Consider the following 27,808-nt stretch of genomic DNA (forward strand, 5'->3'; position numbering starts at 1 on the left):
ACTCATTCAGAACAAGATCTCACACACAGACATACAAATAAACGAGTCTGGAGCATTGTGGGGTTTTAAAAGCAGAACACAGGTTTATTTACAATCAAGTTCTTATGGGCAGCTGAATAAATAAAAACTTTGCCCCATATACTCTAATTCCCCTCTGCAGAAAGTGTCTGAACAAAAGGCTAGGTTAGAGAGATGCCTGTCATAGCAGCTGCCCCCTAATCCAGCCCCTCCAAAGAACACACTTCCTTAGTAAAATACTATCAGAAAGAAGAAAATAAAGTGCAAATAAAAAGGCAATAAAACGCTGGTGGCTTGTCTCGAGGCCCAGACCATGTGGAAAGGTTCAGCTGGACAAAATTATGCCAGGTAGCTCACACCCAGCCACATCATGGTTTTGGATGCTTAAACAGGGACAGAGCCAAGACACTGCTCCGTAGCACAGACAGGGCTCCAGCGCAAACAGGAATATTGCACGTGTGCTCAAGAAGGGGGCAAGTGGCCTGGAACTGCCAGCACCAAAACAATGGATTTGGGATTTAACCCCACTGCTCCCCTGTGTTCTACTGACAGCCGCCAGGACAGGACGGATGAACAGAAAAAGGGACCAAACGTCTATATTCTGGTACTGAAGTCACAGTATGACTACATTCCTTATCACAGCAGCACAACAGAAGTTGAACTTCTGTCTCCTCACACCCAGTAACCAAACTGCCTGTGGAATAAAAAGATTAAAAATCTCCTACTTTGCGATACCCATGCTCTTGAAGGGCATTTAAACAAAAGGGTGCAGAGGTCCTGAAGAATGGACCATTGCCCTAAGGACAGATGAAACTGACACAGAGTTCACATGACAGTGCTGGGAACCCATGTCAGGATCAGAGCAGATGTGAATTGAGCAGATAACTCAAAGGCAGAGCTGCGGGACAGTCTCTTGAAAAGCTGTTCAGACTGCCTAGGACCTGTCCACATTTCAGGATCTTCTCACCCCATGCCTGAACTAGGCTACAAGAACAGAACACAGGAGACAGGACATGTATTAAGTCAGCATACACAGTAACTTCTTTCCAACAGTTCCAACTCAGAAGTGCTGTAGATACATTTATGTGACAGGATGTTTGGCACAGCTGTCTGGTGAGGAATCCCGCTAGTATCTTCAGCTCCACTTGGTGCATAGATACTGCATGTAAAGGCATGACTAAGTAGCATTCTCCATCCAGAACAGCTAATCCTTTGCTGAGTCCGAGTGCCACACTGCAGTTACGGCCATAAGAAGTCTCTGACTCAGGCTCCTTCTCCATTGCTTTAGAACTTTCCTCTGGAAAGTGAAACCCATGTGCTTGTTAATATCCCGACTCAGGATGGATCTGGGCTTGGGTCTCCATTCTGTTCAGCCAACAGACCAGCACCACCATACACAGAGGCGCTGGACGCTCTGCCTTTCACCCTCCGTCCAGTCAAAATTCAGACCACAGGACAGCCTTGTTTCCTTTGTCCACACTGACCACATGGGCACCCGCTGGTGACCACGCAACTGCATTGATAGAAGAACTGAAATGGAAGCCAGGTATAAGTTTACAAAAAAGCTGAATTCCACAGCAGCGCTCAACACCGGAATGAAATATTATAGGACTCTGGCTATCAAAGAAAAAACACTTTCTCAGCTCTCAAGAGACTCTGGCTTTTAATAAGCCCAAGAGAGATACAGTTTCTTCAGAATATATTAGACGCACTTTATTAGAATAATATCTCAGTTTAAGAAGTTGAACAGTAACAAACCTAACTGTAACTCAATCTAGAGAATACTGCCATGAATCCACAAAGAATCTGCATATTAAAAACTCTCATGCACCAATACAAGTTGAAAAGCTGTACAACTACAATTCTTTCCCAGCTCAGCACGATTCACAACCCAGATCCCTGCTTTAAATTATACTGCCAGCTTCCCCTCACCTGTGATGCTTTGCAAGCGTCCTCTCCAATTTCCCAGTGAGCACATTCCAAATGTAGAGGGCCCCATCAGCTGAACCAGCAGCCACATAGTTACCGTCAGGGCTATGAGATTAAAGAAGGTGCAGAAGGCAGAGAACTATTTTCAAGTCAGCAATTTAGCAGCACACAACATCATTCCACCCGCAACTTCCTAAGCGAGCAACTTGGCATTAAATAGTCTTTTAAGAGTTACATGTTACCAGCTGCTAACACTAGGAGGTGAAAGCACTTTGAAATCAGAAAGTTTCAAGACATTCGATCGTCATCTACAGATATACTCAGTCTTAAGCAAGAGGTAACCTTGGGCAAATCACAAACTCTGCCCCAGTTTTTTTAGCTGTAAATGGGGACAATGTAACCGAGCATCAGGAATCACTCACTATTACCAGGGAAAGATTTATCAAATACCGTGCTTATATCTGACCTTACCTGAACACAACTCTTGTCCAGTCAGAGCCACATTTGAATCCCTGGGCGCTGAAAAATTGGAATTACATAATTGTAAATTCATTTATAAGATGGACTTCCAGGTTCTCACTGAAGAGCATTGTAAGGATTTCTATGTGGTTCAGAATAAGCTCCAGTATCCCTTTATCACAATTTGCATTTCTCATACACCCTCCTCTCAATCGCATCTGAAGAAATTCTTTCCTTTAGGCCAAAGGCTTCTAGGCCAAGCTATCTTCTTTGAAGAGGTAAAATGAAAAGATCCAGAGCAAATCTTTGCTGTTAGACTCCAGAGAACTTTGCTACTCATGTAGAAAAAAAAAGCTTAAGAGACTGCTCTCTGTGGAGATACTGAGCAACACTCCAACACTGAGGGTAATCTGCGATCCAAAGTTCTGAAATTCGTAATGTTCTTGTGGAGAACACACTCACCTGAATGTCTGCTTGACAGCGCTAACCCGCAGATCAATGATCTTCAGTAGATCATCACGGGAACAGGTCAAAAGCTCTGTTCGCTCCGAGTTCAGGTCCAGAGCTGTGATTCTTCCAAGCAGCTCCAGTTCTTTTACTATGCTTTCAGTCCTAAAGACAGAAAGAAAGAAAAAAAAGGAGAGAAAGAAAAAAGAAAGAGTAAATCGGAGCCCAGAACCCAAACTGTTGCATCAAAACGTTGACTTGTCCCAATTTGGAAGAAGAGAAAAAGGATTACTGGTTTATTCTCACATTTTGATTCTTTCTCAAGTTAGATCTCACTTTGTGGATAACGTTTCCAGCCAATAGCTACATACCATTTTCTTCACAACCCCACCCTCTGAAAAACCAGATAACATCTAGAATGGCAAGTACTGCCCAACGCAAAATATTTACAAGGGAGGAGACTGCCTTTTCAGAAAAGAAACAGCATCGCCCCCCCGACACTGAACAGTATAACAGTAGTAACAAAAGTCTCTTTCAATGGCCTTCTGCAACTCTTAGAACAGTCTCATTAGCTTCCAAGCTCAGGAAGAAGAGTTCCCTAGTTCACATTCTACTCAGGCAGCAATCCCATAACCATTCCTACACTATAAGCTCTCTTACGATAGTTTTACCTGATGTCCCAGAAACGAATTTTCTTATCAAAATGTCCACTCATTACACATTGCTCAGTACATACGATGTCATTGCAGCTAGATCCTGCAAACACTGTTTTTATACCTGAAAAGGATAAACCAATGGTGACACACTGAAATTAATACTGTACAAAATGATGAAAACAGACAGAAAAATAATCACTATACCACACACACACACAGAGTGGCCACACAGAGCAGCATCCAAGGAGTGCCACAGGGCAGACAAACTCTGTCTTAGAATAATCCTGACTTAAGTCTTCAACAACCTCTCTGCCCTTCTCAATCTCCTTTGCTGTGGCTAATATCCTTTTAAATTCTCCCGTGACAGCTGCTTTACTTCCACTTCGTATTTAGACAGCTATAATTTGCTACTGTTAAACAATACAAAACTCTCCTTGACCTATGTCTGAGGTCCAGGAATCAAGGTAACCTTGAATCTCAACTTCTCTCTCAGTGCAAGCAGTTTAAGAGCCATTAATAGGAAAAAAATCCAAGGAAATAAGGTGCTAGGATCCAGATTTTTGGGGGGCAGAAGCATTTCCATCATTGGAGATAAAATTTTTGGTACATTTCCAATAGACATTTCCATCCACCTCAGGGTTAAAAACTCTGACCTGGCTCCAAGTTTTTAGTGGAAGACTAGAATACTCACCCCCAGACTGGTAAACAAAGAACGCCCACAGAACACAGCTGCTGTTAAAGTAATAGCATTAACAGTGCTTCCTGCATACACATGATTTCTTATTCTTATTTCAGGTAGCACGCAGAAAGAATCTGATTACTTGAATAACAATAGAAGATGGCATGGCTGCTAGTTTTTACTTCATCTTTTTGCTTGTCTAAAAAAGTAATCTGGCTGATGTCAGACTTCCATTTACATTCAGTAGAAGCACAGAACACAGATGAAAGACAAAAGTTTGGTTTCCTTACAAACTTTGCTGCGGAGGTCCCAGAGCTTGAGGGTCCGGTCGTGACTTCCTGAAACAATGCGTGCATTGTCCAGCAAGAACTTGGCTGACAGAACTTTACCGCTGTGACCTGTCAGGGTGTGCTGAGAACGAGAGATTTACATGGTAACGTCACACAGTTCCACTTGTTCCCTTTCCTCATAGCTTACTAGTTTTGTTATTTAACAACTCAAAGACAATGTTAAATCCAAATTCACGTCTACTGCATTGCTGGGAGAAAAAAAAATAAATCTATTTTAGTTAAACAGAGATTAACACTGAGTAGGAGTGTTAAGTACCACAGAATTCAGCCTGAAGCTGGGAGACACAGGTGACCTTTGGCTGCAGTTTCTCTAGCTACTCAGGAAACCTGCAAGCTCTCTTCCTCAACACTCTGTACACTTGCATTTCATGGGCACGTGGCAACTGCAACACAGCCTTGCAGAAGCAATGAGGAGAAGGGGTTAAAGCATGCTGAAAATGGAAATTGTGCCTTCAGGATTTTATAATGAGTGTCTCTCAAGGATACTACAAGGTCTCGACTGTTGTTACATCTTCAAGTCTGAACACTGAGACAACCAGAGATTTCAGGAAAAACTCCCTGCAGCGGTTTCTGTAACTGCAGGGGGAGGCTCTGTGGGGCTGAGAAGAACATGAACTACATTCACTTCAAATTGCTTAATATTGATATACTAAATCTCAAAACAGATAATGAATGACTGAAGTAAGAACTGTGGAAAAACAAGAGAGAAATCTTTGGTATATAGTTAGATTATTATTTTATTTTTAAATACTCAAAGGACTATTAAAAATACACATAGCAATCTGGGCTTGGGAAATACAAAAGGAAAATCCTTAAGAATGGAAAGGAATAGGAGCAAAGTTTGGGGATAAAAAGAAAACCTGACACATAACACAAACTCTGAAAGAATGAATCATCCCATAAAGACCACTTTGTCCTAAGAAAGGACACAAAGTCCAGAAAGGAGGATCTAAACTTTCACTCTGCATCTTTCTTCCACACTTGCTGCAGTCATTGCATACAGATATTTGCGTTTAAGTAGGGAGTTTGTGGCAAAATTTACCATGATTTCAGCTCCACTGCCTCCGGCTGATGTGCAGGCCATGACAAATCCATACCACACACACTCGAAACACAGAATGCACTATTTTGTCTCAGCGAACAGTGAATACACTCACCCAAAGCTGGTAGTCACCAAGGACACAAAAAAATTACAGGAAGATACTACCTAGCAGGGATAACTAACTTTTTGCAGTCAGTAATCTATAGTCTGCTAAATTTTTATTCAGTATAATTCACATCCAATAGTAGGTTTTGCAGCCAAACAGAAGCTGCAAAAGAAATTATATTCTTCACTTTCCTAAATGAGACCTGACATCTCCACACTGAGAACTATCCAGTGAATTACAATGCAACTGTAGGTTATAACAGACGTGTGAAATGTCAAGAAGATTCAGAACATCATAGTAGCATCTTCCTAAAATAAGAAGTTGAGGAAAAGTGTACACAGTAACAACAATTAAAAAAACTCTTAGAAAGCTGAAAGGAAACTTTTCTTTTAGTCAAAGGTGAATCCTTCTTTACACTAGAGCTACATGCTGTAGAAGAACCTGAGTACAAAGGAGTAGGGAGTAGAGGAGCAATCTTTTGAAAGACATTAAGAATAAAATCAAGGACTTCTATACTTGCTGCCTAAAACAGCAAGGCAAGGGACTCCTTTTCAAGAACGCTGCTCCTGACTTAAACCACAACATTGCTCTTTGTCTTCTGCAAACCCTTCTTCAGCAGTCCACTCCTTGGGGATTGAGGCTAAATCATTGAAGTGGTTCTCCTAAACCATAAAAAGCATTTAAATTTTCAGAGGGGGATGCAAAAGTGTACTGGCTTACATGGTAAGGTTTTGCTACCTGGGGGGGGCTGTACTGTGAAAATATGCCGTAACTGGAGATTCCTGCTAGGCTATGCAGAGACCAATACAGTATTTTAGGTTTTGTTGTGAAGACTCTTAAGAGAAACAACAATCCTGTTAACAGAAAGAATTATTGAAAGTGTCTGTAAATGCTCAACTTCCAAAATGACCATGTCCCCATTAGACAAAACTGGAAATACAAGACAAACAGCCCGAGCGCTGTTTTACCTTCAAGAGACTCACCCGTAATCGATTGTCATCAACTGTCCAGATTCTGCTGGCAAAGTCATTTGAAGCTGCTAAGAGGTAAGAACCCTGTGAACACAAGATTGATTTAAGATTACTTCTGCAAGTCAATATGCAAATTGAACTCAAAAGTATTTCCAATAAATCATTAAAACCATACTAGTGCTATATTGCCAAGGGGAAAAAAAAAAAAAAAGAAGAAAAAAACCACAGTAGCATGTACTAAGTAAAGCTAGTGTAACAACCTTCAAAAAGACTATGGCCTTTTCTTCTCAAAATATGGCATGATTTGTAGAATCATGACTACAGAAAAAAGGAAAAACAATAACCAGACCAGAAAGGATGCTCTCCTTTCTCTTCTGCTGCAGCGAGGAAACGGGTTCTGGTTTATCCTCATCTATTGTGGATTTCGCCCCCACTCTTTTTTGATTTTTCACAGGGAAAAAGCCCTGCATCATCTAACCCCACTGCTTAGATAGGCCTCAGAGTGGCATTAGTTCGATTCTTGCCATTTTCATTACAATTGTAGCATTGTAAGCTATAATTCCAAAAACTAAATCTGTCCAAGGAGGTATAAATTGACTTGTTCATGGCTTTAGGCTTAAAAGCTTGTCCAAATCATGCATAACAGAATGGACACCACAAGATTCATGCTTGCATTCCCACCCATCTCAAAAGACTTTCCTGAATCCTCAAAGCCCATTAGCATCTCACCTCAGGCACTTCTCACCTCTAACATGTTCAAGCAGCTTGGCAAAATCAGAACTAGTTTCTCCTGCAAATTAACAGTGTCAGCAAATCTCTAATGAGCTGGTCAGTGTCCAAAGGAAGAATCCTTTTGTGTGTGTATCAATAAAATTTAGCACGTAGAACCACCAAATGGAAGAAATGATGTCAGCTTTGGTCTACTCTTTATGCAGTAAAGCATTGTGTTATGGGAGAGGTCTCAGCAGAAAAGTCAGATCACATATCCAATTATAAAAATCCACGACCCCAAACTCCTTCAAGTAAGACTGTCGGATGTTGATCCCAGTCATGTCTCCGATACTTCAGGTTAACATGAACTGAACACATCACGAGCTGTCAGCAAACACTCAGCCAGCCACACCATTACTGTGCTGTGACTGGTGAGAAACTGCTGGGAGAAAAGGTCACGGAAGTACAAGTCTTAGGATAATCAGACCTTTTACTATTCATCACAGACCTCAGCAGGGCACTTATGGAAATAAACTTCACAGAAATAAAGCCTCAGTGTATGTGCTTCTTTTGTGCTGTTATGCCAGCTTTAACGGGAAGCTGAAGACTAATTTCTTTCTTTAGACAAAGCCTGGTGTATTTTATTGTAATTTTATCATAATAGCCCATAACAGCCAATGCCTGAGCTGCATATCATCTTCTGAATTGTAAAGCAAAGATGAGAATTACAGACTGCAGCATATCAAATAAAGAACTTTTGTACATCTTTTAACTATTTGCAGTTACTCTCGTAAGTATTTTAACTCATTTCTTAGGTAAATTTTCCAAGTGTCAGAATGGAATTTGATAGCAGAGCATGACATAATGCAATAATTTATTCCCAATCACAAACAGTGGATATTGCACAGATACTCACAGCACTATCAAATTCTATGCTTGTAATCCCAGCGTTACTACCAGAGAGGGAACCTTTGGGCTCACACCTATCTGCACAGAGAAAGAAACAAAATTTAAGCAATGGATTAGAACAGAAGATGACAAAAAGTGAACTATAATATGAGTTTGTTTAGCATCCCGCCATACCCTAAAGCAAAAAGTTTACCTCCCAAGACTTCCCAAAGCTTAACCCTCCGGTCCATGCCTCCTGTTGCTAGTAACCGGGAGCCAGGGCTGAACTGCACTGCATTCACCTCCCCATCATGTGCATCCTGAGGAGTGGGAGGAACAGAACAGCCACCCAAAATGGTATTAGCATAGAGCCAAAAAAACACCACAGATTAGAAAGCTACAGAACTTAAAGGTACGGAACCACAGCTGTAGATCTTTCAGCAGTATATAGGAAACAAAGCCAGAGACTGCAACTCTACTATGGTTGATGGTGTGCAAACAGAGCAAAAAGGCTCTGTTATCTAAAGAAAAAAAAAAAAAAACAAAAGCACATAAAGAAAAACACTAGCAAGGACTCAACAGTGATAATAAACTGCCAGAAGCCTTACAATGCTTCGTAAGTTTAGGCTTTATAAGGTAAGGCTTTTAAGTTACCAGAAAAAGATCAAGGAAAGGAAAGGACAGAAAACAGTAACAGGTGATATGCTGTAGAAGGAAACTAACTTTTCATTTCTCCATCTAGAGCCAGCCATGGAACATGATCCAATCAGTTCATGCAACCACAGAACACTCAAGTCAGGCTTGAGTTAGGAAAGTCTGCTAGAAAACAGCATAACAGATTAACTGCATTCATTTAGTGTATTGATGATAATGCTACTTTATATTGGCAATTAAGCAGTACCAGCACAGTTGTGACTTGGAACCGCACCTTTTCTCTCAGAGAACTTGGGCTTAAGCTGTGGCTCCTATCTGCAGGTGCAGTGACACCCCTGCACCCCTGCTTTCTCACACCGCAATGTTTTGAAGCTTGAGTTGGCCTATTAGTAGTGATTCTTAGCCTTTTAAAACCTATGAAAATTTTAAGATTTCTTCCTTTTTTATCCCCTGTTAATTTCACAGCTTTATACTACTTACCTACACAGTATGAGTACCACATTCTTAATTCATTGACTGCATTCCTTTTCAAGTATTTTTAGTAACTGGTCTTTCAAGATCAGTTTTTCTGGAAACTTTTATTTTTCTGGAACTCATTGCTTGAACTTGGTTTGCCAGCTAATATTTAGGGATCATCACACTTCAAATCCGATTTTTCTACAAGTGCAGAAGAGCCATTCAGGACAAAACTGGTCAAAGATCTTGCCTAGAAGCTATGTCCAAGTATGATGGCTGAAGTGACTACCTTCTCCACCTTCCCAAGCCTGTTCTACTCATCCCTCCAGAAGTGAGCCCAGTCTGCTCCCTGTATCTGCCAAACCTCTGGCACAGAGTCCTTGCATTCATTCCTGGAATGCTCTACTGGGCCTAGACATGTCCTCACACTCCACCTTAACACAGATCACCTCCAGAAGGAACATGTGGATTCCCATGAAATGAGTAGGGACTTTTTCCTTCTAATATTGCAGTGCTAACCACAGATCACCTCCATACTGCCACAGTCTGACAGGCTTACTACTGTAGCTATTCCCACTCCTGCTGCAAGATGGGGCATTGGAATGGGGCAGCATTCTCCATGTTGCCAAGATTAAGGGTCAGCAGCAGTCTACTGTGGTTTGCCCCTCCATACTGGGAAGACAGGCTGCGCTGCTCTTGGAAGTTCAGATGACATTACAGAAGATCAAAAGAAAGGTGAAAACAATATAACCTCTCACGTGGTTCTTGAAAACCTCACTTATATAGCTTTGCAATACCTTTTATGATGAAATTAGCCAGGATTTACATCTGTTGATCACCTGTGCTTGCTGTACGCAACCAGCAGAGGAGAGAGGTTGCAACACATACTGCAGCCACAAACACCTCCTCTGATGCTCCCTATTCATGCCAGCTCCAGGCTGTTGCTTACACTATGACCCTATTCTCAATTAAGGTAACATTGCTACTCCCTCCCCCCCATGAAGTCCACTAGAGAAGACGGTAATAAGGCAGGCTAGGAATACACAAGCCTCCGTGCTGCAGTGAGCCATTCTGTTACTCTGGATGAAAAAAAGTCATTTTATGTCCATGAAATATCCACATCCAGCACTGGAGGGCCTTAGAAAGCTCAAGAGGAATGTTCAAACAAGTAGCTGTGTTATAAGACAATTTACCACAGTGTCTTTCATTCAGAAGGCAATGCCCTCCACAGAAATTTTGTGAGGCCAAATCAATGCATAAAGGAGGAGGTCTCAGCTTGAAAACTTTAGATCACACACAACAAATGAAGACACCCCACTACCACAAGCTCCTCTTAACCATTTCTGTTGGATGACATTCAGTGCCACAACTCCCTTCACTGTGGAGAACTGGGTCTGAATTAATCCCAAACTGTCAGCAATCTCTTCCTCAATCATAGCTCTACTACGGCATGACAGAACAGGGACTGCTGGGAGCCAAGAGGGTAATGGAGTGTAATTCCCCTGTGCCCTCAGACCTTTTACTAGTCATCATCGACCTCAGTAAGACAGGCATCAAGCACATTGGCTCTGAGAAGCATTTCAGCTAAGAATTAAATGGGATGAATTACACCACCAAATCAAGAATGCCTTCTTGTTTGGCAATGTTAATAGAAAGAGTTTCAGGACATCAGTTCCCACACAGATAGGATTCACTTCCTCCAAAGACAGTAAAAGGAACAGTAAAACCAAGATTTCTTTCTATACTTACAAAGACACATATGGCAGTAGTGGGCACTCTCACTTCTTTACTGGCACCTGGATGTGGCTCTACGTTATCCTGGGGAGCAGGGAACGAGGACAAAGAACGCCTCCTGAGATGAAACAAAGTAGAAATATTTTAAAAATGAGAAGTGAATGCTGTTTCGAGTTCATCCAGATCTGTACCTGTCACTTAACTACACTGTACAACGAGTAAAGAATGGGGAAAGGAGTTTTTAAACTTTCTTTTATTCCCACCTTCCAAAAATTACATTTATCATATAGCAATATGTCCACCTGTGGCTTTAGATATCTCAGAGTACGCCAGATAAGTGATTACTGACCTCAATTTGGAGCTTTTCTTTTTTTAATAGGAAAGAGAAACATGGTAGTGATTGTAGCTGAGTTCAGCTGGAGAGGCTACAACTCCATCGTTATGCCTAGGGAGACTGGACACCATTGCAGCACTATGCTCCATTCAAAGGCTCGGGGCTGCATCATTTAAGCAAAGACCATCCACCTAACGCAGAGGTTGACTTAGAAAGACTGGCTCCACTCTGGATACTGAGAACCCAATGACTTATTTAAAATAACCCTATTAAAGGAGCAAAGTGCAGTGGAAAGAGCAAACTCCATGTATTCTCTCCACAAAGAGGGGCTCATTGCTTCTCTAAATGCAGACAGTTTCTAGCCAGTGTTATCAACATCTGAAGTCTAATCAGGATAATGCAGCTGGGTTCCATGTCACTTCAATGGAATACATTCACATGCTGGACTAAGAGTGGATAATGTTTTCACCTGGCAGCATCAGAAGATTGATGTCCCAAAAGGGGAGACTCAGACAGACTGGAGGGAAAGGTCAGAGGTCAGCACACGGCAAGATGGAAGAAACAGGAAGTTGAGGAGAACAAAAAAGAAAAAAAAGAAAGGCAGAGCTAGAAGAAAGGCTGAAATTATTTGTTTGTATTCCCTGCATCACCAAGATTTTGGTGTACATTGAAACCGATATACAAAACAAAGAGGTGAAAGTGTTCTAACCTACCCAAAGATATTAGTGATAGAGTCCAGAAGGCCTCCAGCTGGCTGGGAGAGTCGCTTACTGAAGGAGGGGAGGACAGGTTTAAACCTCATGAATAGCTTCTCCACATAAAGATCAATACAAACACATTTCATAGCAACAAGTCTCTGGAAAGACTCCCTCCCCTGCAGACCCAGTCCGAAGAAAGAAAACACCCAAGGCAGGCATCAGTTCAAAAGTCACCAGTAACTGCAACTCAGAACACAATTTGTGAGTGAAGTTTCCCTCAACTTCCACCCTATAAATTACTGGTTTTAGGTATAACAGTCTGCCAAGTCTGAAGTTTTAATCGAATTAATCCATGCTCTCATGTAACTACTTCTCACTTTCCACTCACTGCCATTTTGGAGGAAGGAAAAGATGCATTTAATCTAGGTGAAGATACTTTCAGCATTTCAGCTACATCAAAACACACAGCTATTTGTAAAATCTTGATATCTTGTATAGTAACAAAGATATAATAGAACAGGCACCGAAATACCTATTTTATTGTCTAATTTTGCTTTTAAACCTTTGCTTTCAGGATTAGACACAAGTTTTCCTGAAAATAGTTTGATTTATTTAAAACAGCAAAGGAAAACCAGAGCGTATTTAGAGCATGGTAACAGAAAACACAGCACATGAGTTCCATGCTGCTCGGGTGGAAGTACTAAACTGTGTTCCACCTAAAGGTAAGTAAAAACTGTAACATTCCCAACATTGTTCCAACACTTATATCCCTTGTTCTTACTCAACGACACGATACAAAAATCTCTGTCTACAAACCTGGATGTTCTGCTGACAGCTCGCACTGGAGATGTCTCCTCAGCTGTATCAGAGGTTTCATCTGCAAGCACTTCAATATCATCATCCCTGCTGAAGTGAGATATAACACCTCATTTTCAATCAGCCAGAGCTTCCTATGGAAACCACTCACTGATGTATACGAAATGAATGGATGACACTGAGTCTGTCAGTGTCTGCACCCAACCTGCATCTCTCTTTACTTAGCTGTACTAACATGTAGGTAGATCCAGACTACACAAACACTGATCTAGCTGTCACTGCCAGAGATACCACATTCAACATACAATGTCTGAAAACAAGCACATGCAGCACCTAAATTTCATTTTTTTTTCTCTCCAGCTGTCAATTACACTCTTCACTGACAACAGGGTTGGATTTTCTGCCCCACCCCCCCCCACCCTGTAGTTATGTTGATAGGCATCTTTACCAGATTCTTTTTACTACAGGCATTGTATTTCAGCTTGCAGCCCTACAATACAGCATTATAAGCACCCATCACATCTGAGCAAGAATTTGCTACTATGTTTGCTGGAATGGTTACAGAACAGCAAAAATATGAGTTATTGCAACTCCAAATATAGGTGATACCCTATTTTCACAGCACCTTTTTTGCTGTTCCTAACAAGGAAGTGTTAGAACAAAGCACAAGAGTTTGAATTTTCATTCTTCATCCACACCAAAGACACCCAGATACTTTCTATACTGTTGTACTTCAAGTGCTCCCCCATTAAGTATGAGGGATGTTTTGGTACACTTCACTAAAGTGTTGGTGTACAACTGAGCAGAGGTGTGAGGTTCCAATACATAAATTAATCCAGCTGACCTACTCAACTAACGCCAAAAGGGTTTTCCCCTATTAGTCATCATGGGCTCTGACAAGCTAGTATTTTTTCCTTCAATGATGATTTTTTTCCTCCACTGCTGATTTTGCAGGACAAACTGTTTTTAAACACACTTATCAACCTGATGCCATTTGACTGAACAAGAAGTTTAAATTCAGCATTTAAGTAGGAACAAACCAATTCCTGCTATCAGATAACACTGAACTGCAAAAGAATTGAAGAGGATGGGACCATTTTGAATGTCTCATTTCAGAATACAGCTGCACTTTTAGTTCTAAGATTGTGGAGGACAGTATATATAAAAAGGCTATGGAAAATATATCCTCTGACTGAAAGTATCAGGCTGACATGTCAATAACACTATCAAGTACTGCTGATATTTCTCTTTTACAATCTAAAGTTTAAGCTATTAAAATTGTATGTAACAAAAAAAAAACACCCAAACTTTCCATGTTAACTTAACATATTTTTGAAGTGAATACAAACAGCAGGGCACACTCCTTGAAATGTTGTAATTTTCCCCTTCAGTAAGCAGCACATTTAGACAGTACAAACCCTCTAAAATTACAAAATAAAAAAAAAAGGAATCAAAAACATCTGTAAAGCAGAGTTTGAGCAATTTACAGAAGCAATTATTTTCTAGATTTTTTTTTCAAACAGGCTTCTTTTTAACTTCAGTGTCTCATATCAAATCATTTATGAAACACAGAGATCATCATCCCCACCACAACAGGAAGCAAAATATTCAAGCTGTTGTGCCACAGCTCCCTCTGAGCTCAGCTCTAAGATAGGAAGCTCTTGCTTGGGGTAATGGAGAGGAAGAAGCTTAACAGGGAAAGTGGCCACAGACATTACATTTGTGTTTTCCCTCTCAGTGCAACATTATTTATTGAAGAGTTTAATATTCTAGGATATTCCATGTGTGTTTACATCAGATAACATGGACAAAAGGGATATCACTATTCTTACAAGCTGGGAAGACTGTCCTTTGGCATGGGACTGTCCACTGGCCTGTGACATGGGTCAGCAGTAATCTTGTCATGGAGAGTCACACCTCAATAAGCTAAGGGAATGGAAGCATTTAAACGTTTCTTAAAAAAAAAAAAAAAAACAAAAAAAAAAACAACAAACAACTGCAAAGCAAATTGTGCTAACTAGTTGTATTGTTAATCAGTTTTAATTTTCTCTTCAAATGCTACAAGCTTTCTCAAACTCCCCTTACGCATGCCCTTTGTACCTACCCCAGACTTTTGAGCGGGCCCTCTTCCAGAGCAGACACATTGCTCCTATCATGTGCAAGGACACGTAGCTCAGAGACCTAACATGGTTACATGATGCTAATATAAAGACCACAGGTACCAAGAAAAAGCCTGCACACTGCTCTGGCAGCGTGCTCTGAAAACTGTCTCACCAGCTTCCAGTAACCAGCAGGTGTATTTTTTCCAGATTTGGCTAACACATGTGCCAATAACCTTATCAATCTGATGCAAGGCACCTATACGTGCCCACTTCAGTCATCTGGTTAAATACCACCCAGGAGTAAACATAGCAGTGAAATGAACAAGACACTACAGATATTTATCTCTGGCTTGCCAGGGAAAGTAACTCCACATCTATTTTCTTCCTACAGAATAAATCCTTCCCAGTATGGAAGTGATCAATATATTTTCACCTATCTTAACTCGCTCTGTATCTGTTCCTACAGGAAATCCTTGAATATATTTGCAGTCTAACACTTAAAAATGCAGGCATCTCCAGAGTATGTTGTTTCATGATTGGAGAACTATTTTGAAGACCAAAGGCACCCCATAACAAATGTTTTAATGCTGAGATAAGAATATGTGTTCACCATATGAACCGTTCTTAGGACTTTCAGTCCGAGCATCTATTTTTAGTCATAACAGAGCTCCTTCTTCTGGAAGTTCAAGTAGGGAGAGTTACTGTACATTTCGGACTTTACAAAGTTTAAACATTCCTCTACATCACCAAATTTAGAAATAACAAAGATACCATTTATCATGCATCTGCATAAAACCGAAGCATGAAGTGATGAAGCAGACTCTATAAATCAAGACTGCTTACGGTTCAACAGGCAGGGGTTCTTTGGCAGCTTCTGCTAGCTCCTTCTGCAGCCTAGCTTGTCGTCTCCTAAAAAGAAGAAAGGTTATTTAAAAAAAAAAACAACCCAAACTTCCTTAATCCCATCCCAAAGGTCACCCTGCACAGTTTTGATAGCCTTCATAAGATTTAAAAAAAAAAAAAAAAATATCAGACCACTGCCCTAATTTTATCCCACTTTTCAAGATACTCAGTGCAGGAGAGGCAGTTTTCTTACTGTGAATAGTGAAGGACAAGATCAATCAAGTGAGGCAATAAGGTGAAGTGTACCTACAACCCTTTATGACCCATATGAATACAGATTTGCTGGAGTGCAAGAACTTGAAAAACGATGATTATGTTAGTAAAGATAATACAAAACTGTCAAGTACTACGAGACTTGTATCATAGCTTTTAGTCTCCAAGTATTGTTAGCTGGCAAGGAAGCTGAAGCAATTCAGAAGAATACAAAAAATTATTATTTTGCAATGAGAAGAAACAAATGTATAAACTAATTTTTGCAAGTTATACATAGTTCAGTCTCATTGCAGCCGCTCCTTTTAGTGGAACACAAAAAAACACCTTAGTTAAGTCAAAAGAGGATAAATCTAAGAGTAGTATCAAGATGCAATATGAACAAGAGAAGTCCAAATCTAATACCAGCAAAACCCCCCAGTTTTTCTGATTTGTGATCTTCAGGCCATAGTTAAATGTCACTGCAGAAACAAAAGAACATATTTTATTCATTTAAAAGACAGGAATGCTTCCACAAAGCATCCGTCTCTGTTGGCCAGAAGAAGGAACACAAAGTTCTGGACTCCCATTGTGTTGTGCAAGAACAGAGAGATCTCAGAGATGAAAACTACATCTGGTTTTATCCTATGCACTCATAAGTATTCAAAAATATATTGGGAAGTAGTTTATCAAATAGAGGTCATCAATCTCACCTTGAATCTTTTTCATTTTCTGCATTCAAGCGATTGGCTTCTTGTGCTTTTTCTGCCATCCAGCGTGAGACCAGTTCCTGGTTGTCTTCTGTAGTTTTCCTTAGTTTCTCCTCCAAGGCATTGAAGGTGATCTGCAGAGCGTCGTATTCATCTTTCAGTGTCTGATTAGCTCGCTCAAGATCTTGCAGTTTGCCACGCAATTCCTGGCACTCTGTTTCCAGTTCAGAGATCTTTTGCAAATACTCTGCAATCCTGAAATAGCAACAAAACACACAAAACAATGAGGATCTCCTTTGGGACCTATACCATCATCTTTGTGCTATTTGCACAATGCCTAACAAAGGAATTTTTAAGCCTGTGGCTAGGACTCCGAGAGAATGCTGTAACACTAATAAATAACTCAGCCAGAAGCCTGGGTCCCATACCAACCACACAGACAAAACAGTTCCTACTCACTTTGCTTCATTCATCTGCATCTCTTTGTCCTTCTGCTGCATTTGGTTATTCAGATCAATTACAGACTGGGCCAACTAGGGAGAGGAGAAAATTACATTACAAAATGCAGGGATGCCAGCTGGATAACACACAGAGCAGCAATCAGCAAGAGTACAGAGCAATCTAACATTACAAGCATGAAGCATACCTTTCAGGGTTTCTTTCACCGCTTTCTATACAGATCTGTTTTCTACCCCTATCACACAGGTCATTAAATCTGGGAATCCTCTTTCAAAAATGAGTTGTCAAAAAGTTACTGTCCTTTGATACCTCACTCCCTTCCCTCAAAAAGTTTCTTGAATAAAGTCAGCTCAAACAGAATGCATATAGGGAAGAAAATTTATTTTTTAAATTAGTGGAAAAATCAATACAGAAACTAAAAATTGCCAGGTAAGTACACCAACAAATTATTTTTAACAACCAAGCAACAAGTCTTCCTGTTACAGCCAGGACAGCCATTACAGAAGACATATTGTAAACACAGGTTTCGTGGAGAGTTTTCCCACACAGAAACTTGCTGGTGGAGTCTCTGCAGTGCAGAGGAAATAGAGGGGCAGGGGCCAACACTAATGAGCTGCTCCTGCCAGCTCACAGCTACCCAGTCAGTGAGCAGCAGCAAGCCCGGGGAGAGGGCAGGCTTGAGTTTTGAGAAGACTGCCTGCCTGGGTACATGGTTTAGGTTATGAGGTTGGGGGGAAAGAAGGAATTTTCAGTGCTTTGGCTAGTTGGTGCATGTCTCCTGTAGAAAGCCGTCTCCTCTTTGAAAAGCTCAGAATTACTGATGCTGGAGCTTCTCCACAACTCCAGTGAGGTGTGATCAAAAGAGCATGGTAACTTTCTCCAGGTCAGGTCACTCCCACCTTCTCCCTATAAAAGTCTGCAGTATCATTCAGGTACCACCTCCTGGACTCATTCAATCCGCTGCTGTGGTTTTTAGAAACCTAATTCTGCTGATGAAGCATACACATCTTTCCATTAAAAAAAAAAAAAAATTAAAATAGTGATTTTCCTCTCTTCCAGGCCCAGCTCTCATAACTAATGAGAGAATACTGGGCTCCCTACTGCATTGACATGGCAGAATCAGTACTCTCTTTTTAGGCTAACAACATGACACTTTCAACCTTTGCTTGTGCTTGTTTATTTTTATCCACTCTTATCTAGCAGCAGTCCTGCAAAGGGAGAGCACTGAACAAAACTACACACAGCCACCTGATCTCTCACTCCACTCATTCAAAATCTTTCCAGTGTAGAACTAGTGGTCAAGTGCAGCTCTGTAAACAGGATCAGTTCCTTCCTCCTTTAATAGATACAGTTAAAAACTTATTCTTGAAAAAAAATTAAGCACTTCTTAAAAATCATGCTATGCTGACAACATAAGCTCTTGCTTCCTGGCTGTCAGTTTGAAAGATCAGCCACCTATGGTTTATTTTAATCATCAACATGGGTTGCTTAAAAAGCCTGTACACAAAACAAGGAAAAAATGATGATGAATAAGCTTGGTAAAATTAAGGTCATATTCACAAATGGCCGCATATGAACAATACAGAACACGAGGATTTTCTAACCTCGCCACGTTTCTTATGCAGCTCTGTCAACTCCTCTTGATGCTTTATCTTCAGCTGTGCCAGCTCCTGCAACTGAGCATCATTCCATGTGCCATCATGTCCTGGACTGGAGTTTGAGAGAGAGGAAGAAGAGACATCACAAACTAGAATCCAATGTTTCCTGTGCCTTTGACCAGTTAGTCTAAGGACAAACTCCCTCGGATTTTCTGTACTACATCAGAGATACAGGTCATTCATAACAAACTAAACCACAGCTAGCTCCCCTGCAACACATTGCTCACCACCAACAACAAAAAAAAAAAAACAGGAAAATTAAATTTACTGAGGACTCTATTCACCTTTTCGTACATTTCTAAAACAGAATTCAAATGAAAGATAACTAGCCTTTACTTAAATTTGCATGAAGACAATTGAGTCTTAAAAGTACACTCTCCAAATTCTGGGAGAATTACAAATATTTTAACACCTGAAATTTGTTTTGGAGGGAGCTGGTAGACCTCGAAGATGCTACATATCTGAATACAGCACAATACAGGGCACAGAACCAAAAGCCAGCGAGCCAAGTTTTTAGTTTGGGTTTATAGTCCCAGGTGTTACAAGTTGCTTGTCCATTGTCCTAACTACTTTCTAACCTCTTATTGGGTAAAGGGTTTGTTTTGTTTTTGTTTGGTTGGTTTTTTTGTTGATTTTTTTTTTTTGTGTTTTACAACACAGCGGTACCATGACATAATCTGGAATTCCTACACAACAGAAGAACACACATATCACCCCCCACACAGCTATGGTTGTAACATTTATCACTCATGTCTTTAAAAGCACAGAGACAGGAACAAGTCGGGGTTTTTTTTAAAAGCATTTACGCAGATATATATATATATATATCATACACACAGCCTTTGAGCAAGTTAGCAGCTATATGGTAAGGTACAGCTTTTAAAAATAATGATTTTAAGTTCATCACTATTATATCAGACAAATAGAACAAGGCAATTGCAAGCATCTGTTTCTGCAGGCATTCTGCATTATAACAGTCCAGTGGGAAACAGATAATGCATTCAGAAGCTGAAATATCCCATACTGATATCAGTAACTTAATGCTCTTCTCAAAACCCAACCAAACAAACAATAAACAATACCTAACTGAATCAATGCTGTACTAGAAGCATTTCCAAAAAAACACGTCCAAACAGATAGGAAGCCAAGTCCTGTGGTAATATCCAATGTGTCCTATAACTTCTGGCCATCTATAGCCAGAACTGGATACTCCTCCTTGGCCTTAAGGTAAGTAAAAGCATTTTTCCTCAGCTATCTAGGATTAGGTAATTCATTCTGTTTCAAAAAAATGTCATATACTGAGGGCAGTATCAGAGTTCAGCTTAGTATTTACTTTGAAGATGCTGTTTCTGTGCATTTCTTCTCATCCTCATCTCTTAGACTAGGTGTTCAGCCAGAATCAGATTCCCACAAACTAAAGATGGTTCAAGTCAACTGCAGTCATCAGAAAGCTTTTGAGAACTTTCACACAGGTGTTAACTCCAGCCTGCTGGCAAAACGCTCACAGTTCGCCTGCAATTCCTATAAAATCAGTTCTTCTTTCCTTACTAGTAATAGTACACAACAGACTTAACTATATTTGTTTTGTAACCCAATGAGACACACATATGCAGTTTTGCATTATACAGCGAAAAGAGCTCCGGAGGAAGCAATTCCTACAGAAGTAGGAAATTCTGAGCTACTTAGCCCTGACTTTTCTTCAGTTACACCAAGAGCAGAACCCAACAGCCTGTACCTGATGGGATTTACATGCTGTCCAGACATAGGATATACTACTAGCATACTGGTTTGCTGTGGATTCAAACGCCAAAAGAATAAGCAGCATGACCCCTGCCTGCAGCCCTACAGTGCTATTCCCAGGTTTGAGAGGAAGTTTCCTGAAAAAAACCCTGCTAGAAGCAGGCAGAAGACACATTCTTTGTAGCATATGGTGCTTATTTAGGACTGACGCTTCACAACCATGATTTTCTCCATTCTCTCCATTCTATGTGATAACACAGATTGAAAGAAACTAAGATGTTGGTTTCTTGCTGCACTGCAATGCTTGTAATATTGGACAACTTCAAGAGTCAGATCATAATCATTAGGAACCAACACAACGCAAACATTTTAAGCACTACAAGGCAATAAGATCAGAAGCAGAAGCTTATTCTGGTCCACCCTCGTACCTCAAGTTTGTGATGAATTACTTTCTGTCCAAAACTTGGTCAGATCTTTCTGCACTGCATACTACAAATGTATTCTAATTTTATCATGTTTAGAGTTAGCTATAATTTATTTTTAATTCAACTCATTTCCCAGTTTGTTTCATTCCAAGTTACTGTAGTAACCTGGAAGCTGTTTGTGTAAAGCATCAAACAGTGATTTAGGTTACAGTGTGCATGACAGAAAGCTGACTGACAAAAAAGAAATTTTAAATACCTGATCTCGTGTCTGCTCTGCATGTCATATTTTTCTGCTTGAAGCTTATCAGCCAGCACCGCATGAAGGTCCGACTTCTCCAGTAACTTGTTATCTGAAAAGGCAAAAAGGGCAATTAAGAAGATAACCAAAAAGCAAAACCAGATTCCCACCCTCTTCTTCTACCAGCTAAGATCTAGTATCTTTAATTATTCTGACACAACCAAACATTATGTAAGCCTCCAGCGCATCGGTGTGCGCTCCTCTTTGACGCCAGCAGGCTAAGGCAGTATTTAGCTAAAACTCCAAAATTTCCTCATTAATCCCGATGCCATGTGGGACCGGTCTTAAAAAAATTTAATAGAGAGGCTGCTCAAGTGTATTGATATCTGCTAAAACAGAAAGAGTTCAAAGTTCAACCTCTTTACAGCCCCTCAGCTGATAGCAACAAGGAAAACAGACCTTCCAGAGAACTGGTCATAGCCAACACTGCACGGCCCTGACGAGGTTTGTTTGCCTCCCCCTTCCCCTGTAACATACAGCTCCTCAGCGTGAGCCCACAGCGTTAGGTGACCCCCACTTCCACTCGCTCCCGTCACAGCTGAGATAGGAGAGGGACAGACAAGTAAGTGCTGGCCCCTGAATGCCTCTAAACTTTACAAAAGATCATGAACGTGGTCAATAGCACTACTGTTCTCAATTCTGCAAACACCTGAGCGGGCATTGTACAGACAATTTAGACATTCAATCACTGCCCACAGCACAAGCTCGGTTTAGCCTGTGAGGGGACTGAGAGAAGCAACTACTTACTTTCTACAAGGTAGAAACCCCAACTTTTCTCACTTCTCATAAACATCTCCCAACCAGTCTTCTGAAAACGACAAACGCGAGGCCTCGGGGGCCCTTTACCACAGCGTTTTTCCCACTTTCCGAGGATGAGGAGGGAAGAAAACCACTTCTCGGCCTCGGCCCCGCCGGGGGAGCCGCGCCGCCGCGGCCCACTTACACTGCCCGATGATCTCCTCGAAGGCCTGCCGCTGCAGCCGGTCCCGCCGCCGCAGCTCCGCCGCGATGTGCCGCTTCCACGGGGGGAAACCGGCGGCGCGCAGCCCCGACGCCATCTCCGCGGCGAGGCGGGAAGGGGCAGCGGGGGCGAGCGCCCGCCCGGCCTGCGAAGGGCGGCCGAGGGGAGGGGAAGGCAGGCAGGGAGGGAGGGAGGGAGGAGGCGGGAGGCCGGTGCCCGGCCCGCGGCGGGGCGAGTGCGGCGGCGAGGAACGCCCTCTCAGAATCGGAGCTCGGCACGCAGCCGCCGCCCCACGCCCGCCATGGCGCTGCGGCCGCGCTCTGTCAGGGGCCCTCGCCCCTCAGCGGCGCACCGCAATGGCGACAGAGGCTGCCCCGACGCTGCCTGACGCCACCCGCCTGCCTGCCCTCCCTCCCACCGCCGCTAGCCCCACCGCCCTCGTCCCCCAGCACCAGGCAGCACCGCGGAGAAATCGCCCTGCAAGCACAGCACCGGCTTCCCTCACCAGGCGGGCGGGCACCCTTCTGAGGAGAGGGGACCTCGCGCCGCGCCATTTTGTGGCCCCCTCCCGGAAGCGCGTCCGCGCGCTGCCGCCATTTTGAGAGCGGCGAGCTCCACCATCCAGCCCGTGCCGCCATTTTGAGAGGGCTCTACCCACCCCTACAGAGGCGCATGCGCGTGTCCCCTCTCGCCCGCTTAAGGTTTCGCGATATAGGGGGGGTATCGCCGACCCTGGGCTGTCTCAGGGGACCACGGCATCCGCTGTGCCGGCCGAAATAAATACCGGCAGCCGCGGTCAGTGAGGGGGACGCCGGCGGCTTGGTCTGGGGACACACCAAAGCGCCCTCGGCTGCCTGTGGCTTCGGGCCGGGGCCAGGAGAGGGCTATTTTAGGCATTGAATGCTCTGAGCTGGACCAAAAGGAAGGTGGTGAATGCCTGGCGCCCCGAAAGCGCGGCCCTGACTGAGGTCACCTCTCGGGGAAAAAAAAAATCCCATCTTTTTCTTTGAAGGCTGCATGGATTCCCTTCCATCCCCTGCACGCCTGACGGGATGAGTCTGGGAATTCAAGTTGACTCGGAGAAGTCGATGGGATTAACACCACTTTTCCAACAGTCGGAGGGCAGAGAGTGCCGCAGCTTCACCAGGATCTCCTGATGTTTCTAATTATTAAAAAAGGGGATGAAAGGGGACCATGTCAGAAAGCGTGACTCACAATGTACATAAATAGCTTCCCTAAAAGAATAACAAAAGCTTTTGCCATTATGTCACCCAGCAGAGCCAAGAAGTACGTGACGCTTTAATGGGGCTTTGGGTGAACTACAGGACTGGTGCACGTGTGGCACCGAGGGCACGTGCTGGCCTACCTACCAGCCACGAGGCTAAAAATAAAAGGCAAAGGCATGAACATTAAAGTAACATCATTACCGTGGGTGAACATTTAAATAGTTACCAAAAGCCGTGCAGCTAGCAGAAGGGTGATGTACTGCATGGCCCAAAATAGGGAGACCTGCAATACTATTTTTTGGGGTGGTTTTTTTTTGGTAGTCTTGTCCCCAGGTCTCCCACCACAAGACAAGCTGCAGTTCCAGCAGGGCATACGGAGCACCAGTTATGAGGCTTTACTGAGCTGTTCAGGGAGGTTGGTGGTGAAAAGAAATGCGGTTTGGGGGGTTTTAGATAGGATTACTTTGAAAATTTTTTTGGAACACAGCATAAACTACAAGGCAGCCTTCACTAGCACATCCTGCCCAGTGTCACGAAGAAACCACGCGTCCTCTGGCAAATGTAAAAGTCCGTCACGGCTTGCTTCATTGCTTTACTTTTAACTGCGTATCTTCTTAAGTAATGTGTTAGGTAACCATATTGTTGTAATTTAATTTGAAACTGGGTAGGATTCATAAAGCTTTTTGTCTTGGACTACCTAAATTGTTTTGTTTTTCTTTTGAGTAAATGAATGAAGAGGCAATTATTAAATTGTAACAGAATAAAATAGATGATTCACTAGATTATTACACTGGAGAAGAGCGCACTGCTGGCTGAGTTAATAATAGTTCATGTGCAGCTCTGTCTTATCAAGTACACAATACACAAGGTTATGCGTGTTCTCTACAAAACTAATTTGGCACACAGCATACTTTTTTTCTACTTAGACATCATAAAATCAAATTAGATGTTTAAAAATGTAAAATTAATTGTAACTGTAAGCTTAAGCCCTAATCCTACGGATATAGTTACTGAACTCATGAAGGGCAGTAACTCTTTCTCCTAAGAGAAATTCATCCTTTCAAATCTTCTTCTCTACATCTTAATCCCCTTCAGAGAAAGAAGAAATCAAAGATGAAGCATGAGAAGAAGGGAGAAGACAAAAATGCAGAAATACAGGGATCAGACTCAGTTACTCCTCTCCTGAGGCTCTTACCTTGCCCTTAATATATAATCAGCCCCAAAGTCTCTCGCTACCTTTGAATTGCCAACGACCTGCTTTCCTTCAGCCTCTCCAACAAAAATCCTTCAGTTCATTTTTGAGAGTAGGCTTTTCTCACTAAAACCAGGTGAGAAAATAATTGTCTGTTATTTCTTTCAGTGCAACAAGAAAAAGAATCAGTGTGAGCAGAAATGGCATATAAAAAAAGAAAAAAAAGTGTGTCCTCAAGCATTAGATAAATTACTGGAAACACTGTATATGTTTCACTGTCTGCAAAAACTGCTAGACTATTCCAAGGGAAGGATTTAAATTAATTGTCATCTGTATACGTTTGAATTGTAGACAAATAACACTATGTTAAAGATGTCCACCTTTCTGTAATGTATGATTTCCGTAGTGTGCAGGACATCCTGATTTTTTTTTACAATACCTGCTAATGATGCTTTTTCCACTCCAATACAAAGTTCCTCTTTCTTCTTAAATTCAGCTTAAGCTTCTGGCAGCCTTTCCAATAACACATGCCTGCTCCATGTCATCATCTGTCATCTTGCTCTCCTTTTATATCAACAAGACTTACAAGAACACACGTGATAAAATAGCTCATTCAGACTGAAAGTGGCTTCTTTCTTCATTTGAAGCACCTTTCTGATACCATCATCATTAAAAATCTGCCAATTCTTTCAACAGCCTAACGTAGGAATAAAAATTTAAGATGACTAACAAATCTAACGATTTTCAGAAAACTCACACCACAGTGAAAAAGTAAAGTCTATACCTCCAGCAAGTGTATGTTGTATTCTACATCCATAGAGGTTGAAACTTTGCTTCCCATAGAAAGCATACTGTGGGTAACAATCAATATCTAAATGTAGTCCAATGCTGCGTTAAATCAGCCAGAAAGTGCAGTACAGACAAAAGCTATATGATACAGATCATTTTTAAGAAGGATTTCACTCAGAGTCTTTGGCCCTTCCCTTTGCGTAATTTCAGCACTCCTGGAAGCTGCTGCCCATTTTGCGAGATCTCTGTTGTGCTTCTGAACCCACCTCTGTTTCTGATGGGAAGCTCTAACACCCGCAGCAGCTGAAGACTGAGATAAACAGGGCTGTCATCAGCAAGAGACATGAAATGATCCTTCCCTTTTAGTCAGCAAGAGCAAGGCTTCTGGTGGACACCTGTCCAGCTTTAGCCAGCACATTTCAAGAAAAATCGAGAGCGTCAAAGTAGCCTAGCAGGAATGACCGAAATATATAGAAGAATTGACCCAGAGGAAAGATTTGGGCAGTTGGGATTGCTTAAAGAGGAGAAAGCTGATGGGAAGCATGGTGTGTCATTCTGAACATATGGTGGGTCAGAAAATTAAGACAATAACCTGATCTGCATGTTCACGGGGAACAGGACTAGACTAAAAGGGCTTAAAGTCCACCCAAAATTGCCCATGAGAGATGAGGAAGGGCTGGTAAGACTAGTGAAGCTCTGAAACAGACTGCTTGAGGAAGATGAGAAACTCCCACAATGGAGGTATGTCAGGCCAGTTAAAAACATTCCTCTGTGAAGAATTTTGTAGTTTACTGTTTGCTGGTATGGTGCATGGATTGCACGGGTCACTTCAGGGTCCCTTCCAGCCTATTTTTTGGTGATTCTGTGCTGTGATGGCTGCTTTGGGATTGACACTCAAGCAATGAAACAGATCCTTGCTAAAAGGTGAATGGAAGAGTTTCTGATGCGAGTTTCCCTTTAGACCTGCTGCGAGGGCGGACTGAAGCTTAGTGCTCGGAATCAGTCACTTCCTCTACTGCTTTCTGACTTAGGACCTGAAATCTTCGTCTTCCAGGAAGATGCTGATCACTGGTGTCCTTCCGAAGGGCTAAGTGAAATTCAAAGCTCCATTTTCAAATTAGGCTTTGTTTTGGATCTTTGAGTTTACATTTGAAAAGAGGGAACATTTCCCACATCTGGTTGTTTTCTTTGTGCTTACAAGCTCTAATTGTGAAGATGCAAATTGCTGTAAAGTATGGAGCAGACATAATTTCCAGTGCTAACTCTTCATCCTTTCCACTGCAAAGGTCTCTTGTTTCTTTTCCAATTTCTTTGCTGCCTTTCCTTCTTTCCCTTCTCTGGGTTGACCTGTTCCTATTGGAGACGGCTTTTGCCCACCTCCCTTCTGCTGGGTTCTCTCTCATTCTACAAAGTCTCTACTTGCTTTCCTGCAACATTTCTGCTTGTTGCTGGACCCCGACTCCTTCATCCGTTCCCATTCATTCTTTCTTTCCTGAGCCAGACATTTATTAGCCTGTTGTGTGCTGTCTTTATCTATTAGCTATGATATAATCTAATGCTTTATGATATGAGAGATTAATTTATTCTGTACGTAATCTAGTCCAGACCTTGGGAAAAAATGCAATAAAATGTTAATAATAACCACAATGTGTAGCAGATTACCATCCCTGGCACAGAATGGTTTAATTTAAATATAATCACAGAAGCACAGAATAGTTGAGGCTGGATGGGCCTCTGGAGAGCATCTAATCCAACCCCCGAATCTCAGCAAACGCTCATGGCTAGTCTTTGTGATGTCTCCTGCAATACTGGGGTTTTGAGGATACGGTTTTGATTTCAGTTCTCTGAACACTACAGAAGAATGTCAGTTATTTTTGATCTAAAAGGATATGTTGAAGCCCTTCCACGTGTTTGCAGCAACCGAGTCTTTCTGGGCAAAACTTTTATTCATCTCTAGAAGCTGAAATCAAATAAAGCAGAATTGTGACAAAAATGAACCATGGCTGCAATAAAGGCTGGATTCATACACATGACATTGTGAACCAGCAGATAGTTCTGCAGAGCTGAATTAATTTCTGCATGTCTAATGTACCTTTTGTTTAGCTGACTTGGGAGCTAGTAGAAAGATGATCTGTAAATAAAATTAGTAAAACAGGGTAGTGGTAATGAACTGGGAACAGAAGTTCAGGGAAATTTGGTGATGCATAA

At 41.9% G+C, this 27,808-nt stretch overlaps 1 protein-coding gene across 1 annotated transcript; it reads right to left on the reverse strand.

The window, feature by feature from the left end:
• Positions 1-22,695, reverse strand: ATG16L1 (autophagy related 16 like 1). Its single transcript, XM_082487144.1, has 19 exons — positions 22,376-22,695; positions 21,391-21,484; positions 18,916-19,021; positions 17,312-17,385; positions 16,856-17,107; positions 15,894-15,959; positions 12,949-13,038; positions 12,148-12,204; positions 11,904-11,951; positions 11,116-11,218; positions 8,471-8,576; positions 8,285-8,355; positions 6,670-6,741; positions 4,479-4,599; positions 3,525-3,630; positions 2,869-3,018; positions 2,419-2,466; positions 1,951-2,052; positions 1-1,548 (listed from the first exon to the last, which is right to left on the reverse strand). Exons 1-19 carry the CDS (start codon positions 22,488-22,490, stop codon positions 1,455-1,457), a joined length of 1,875 nt encoding a protein of 624 aa, XP_082343270.1. The 5' UTR covers positions 22,491-22,695; the 3' UTR covers positions 1-1,454.
• Between the last annotated feature and the right edge of the window lie 5,113 nt (positions 22,696-27,808).

The sequence above is a fragment of the Vanellus vanellus genome, assembly GCF_965231255.1.
Source record: "Vanellus vanellus genome assembly, chromosome: 8".
In the NCBI taxonomy this organism is placed as follows: Eukaryota; Metazoa; Chordata; class Aves; order Charadriiformes; family Charadriidae; genus Vanellus; species Vanellus vanellus.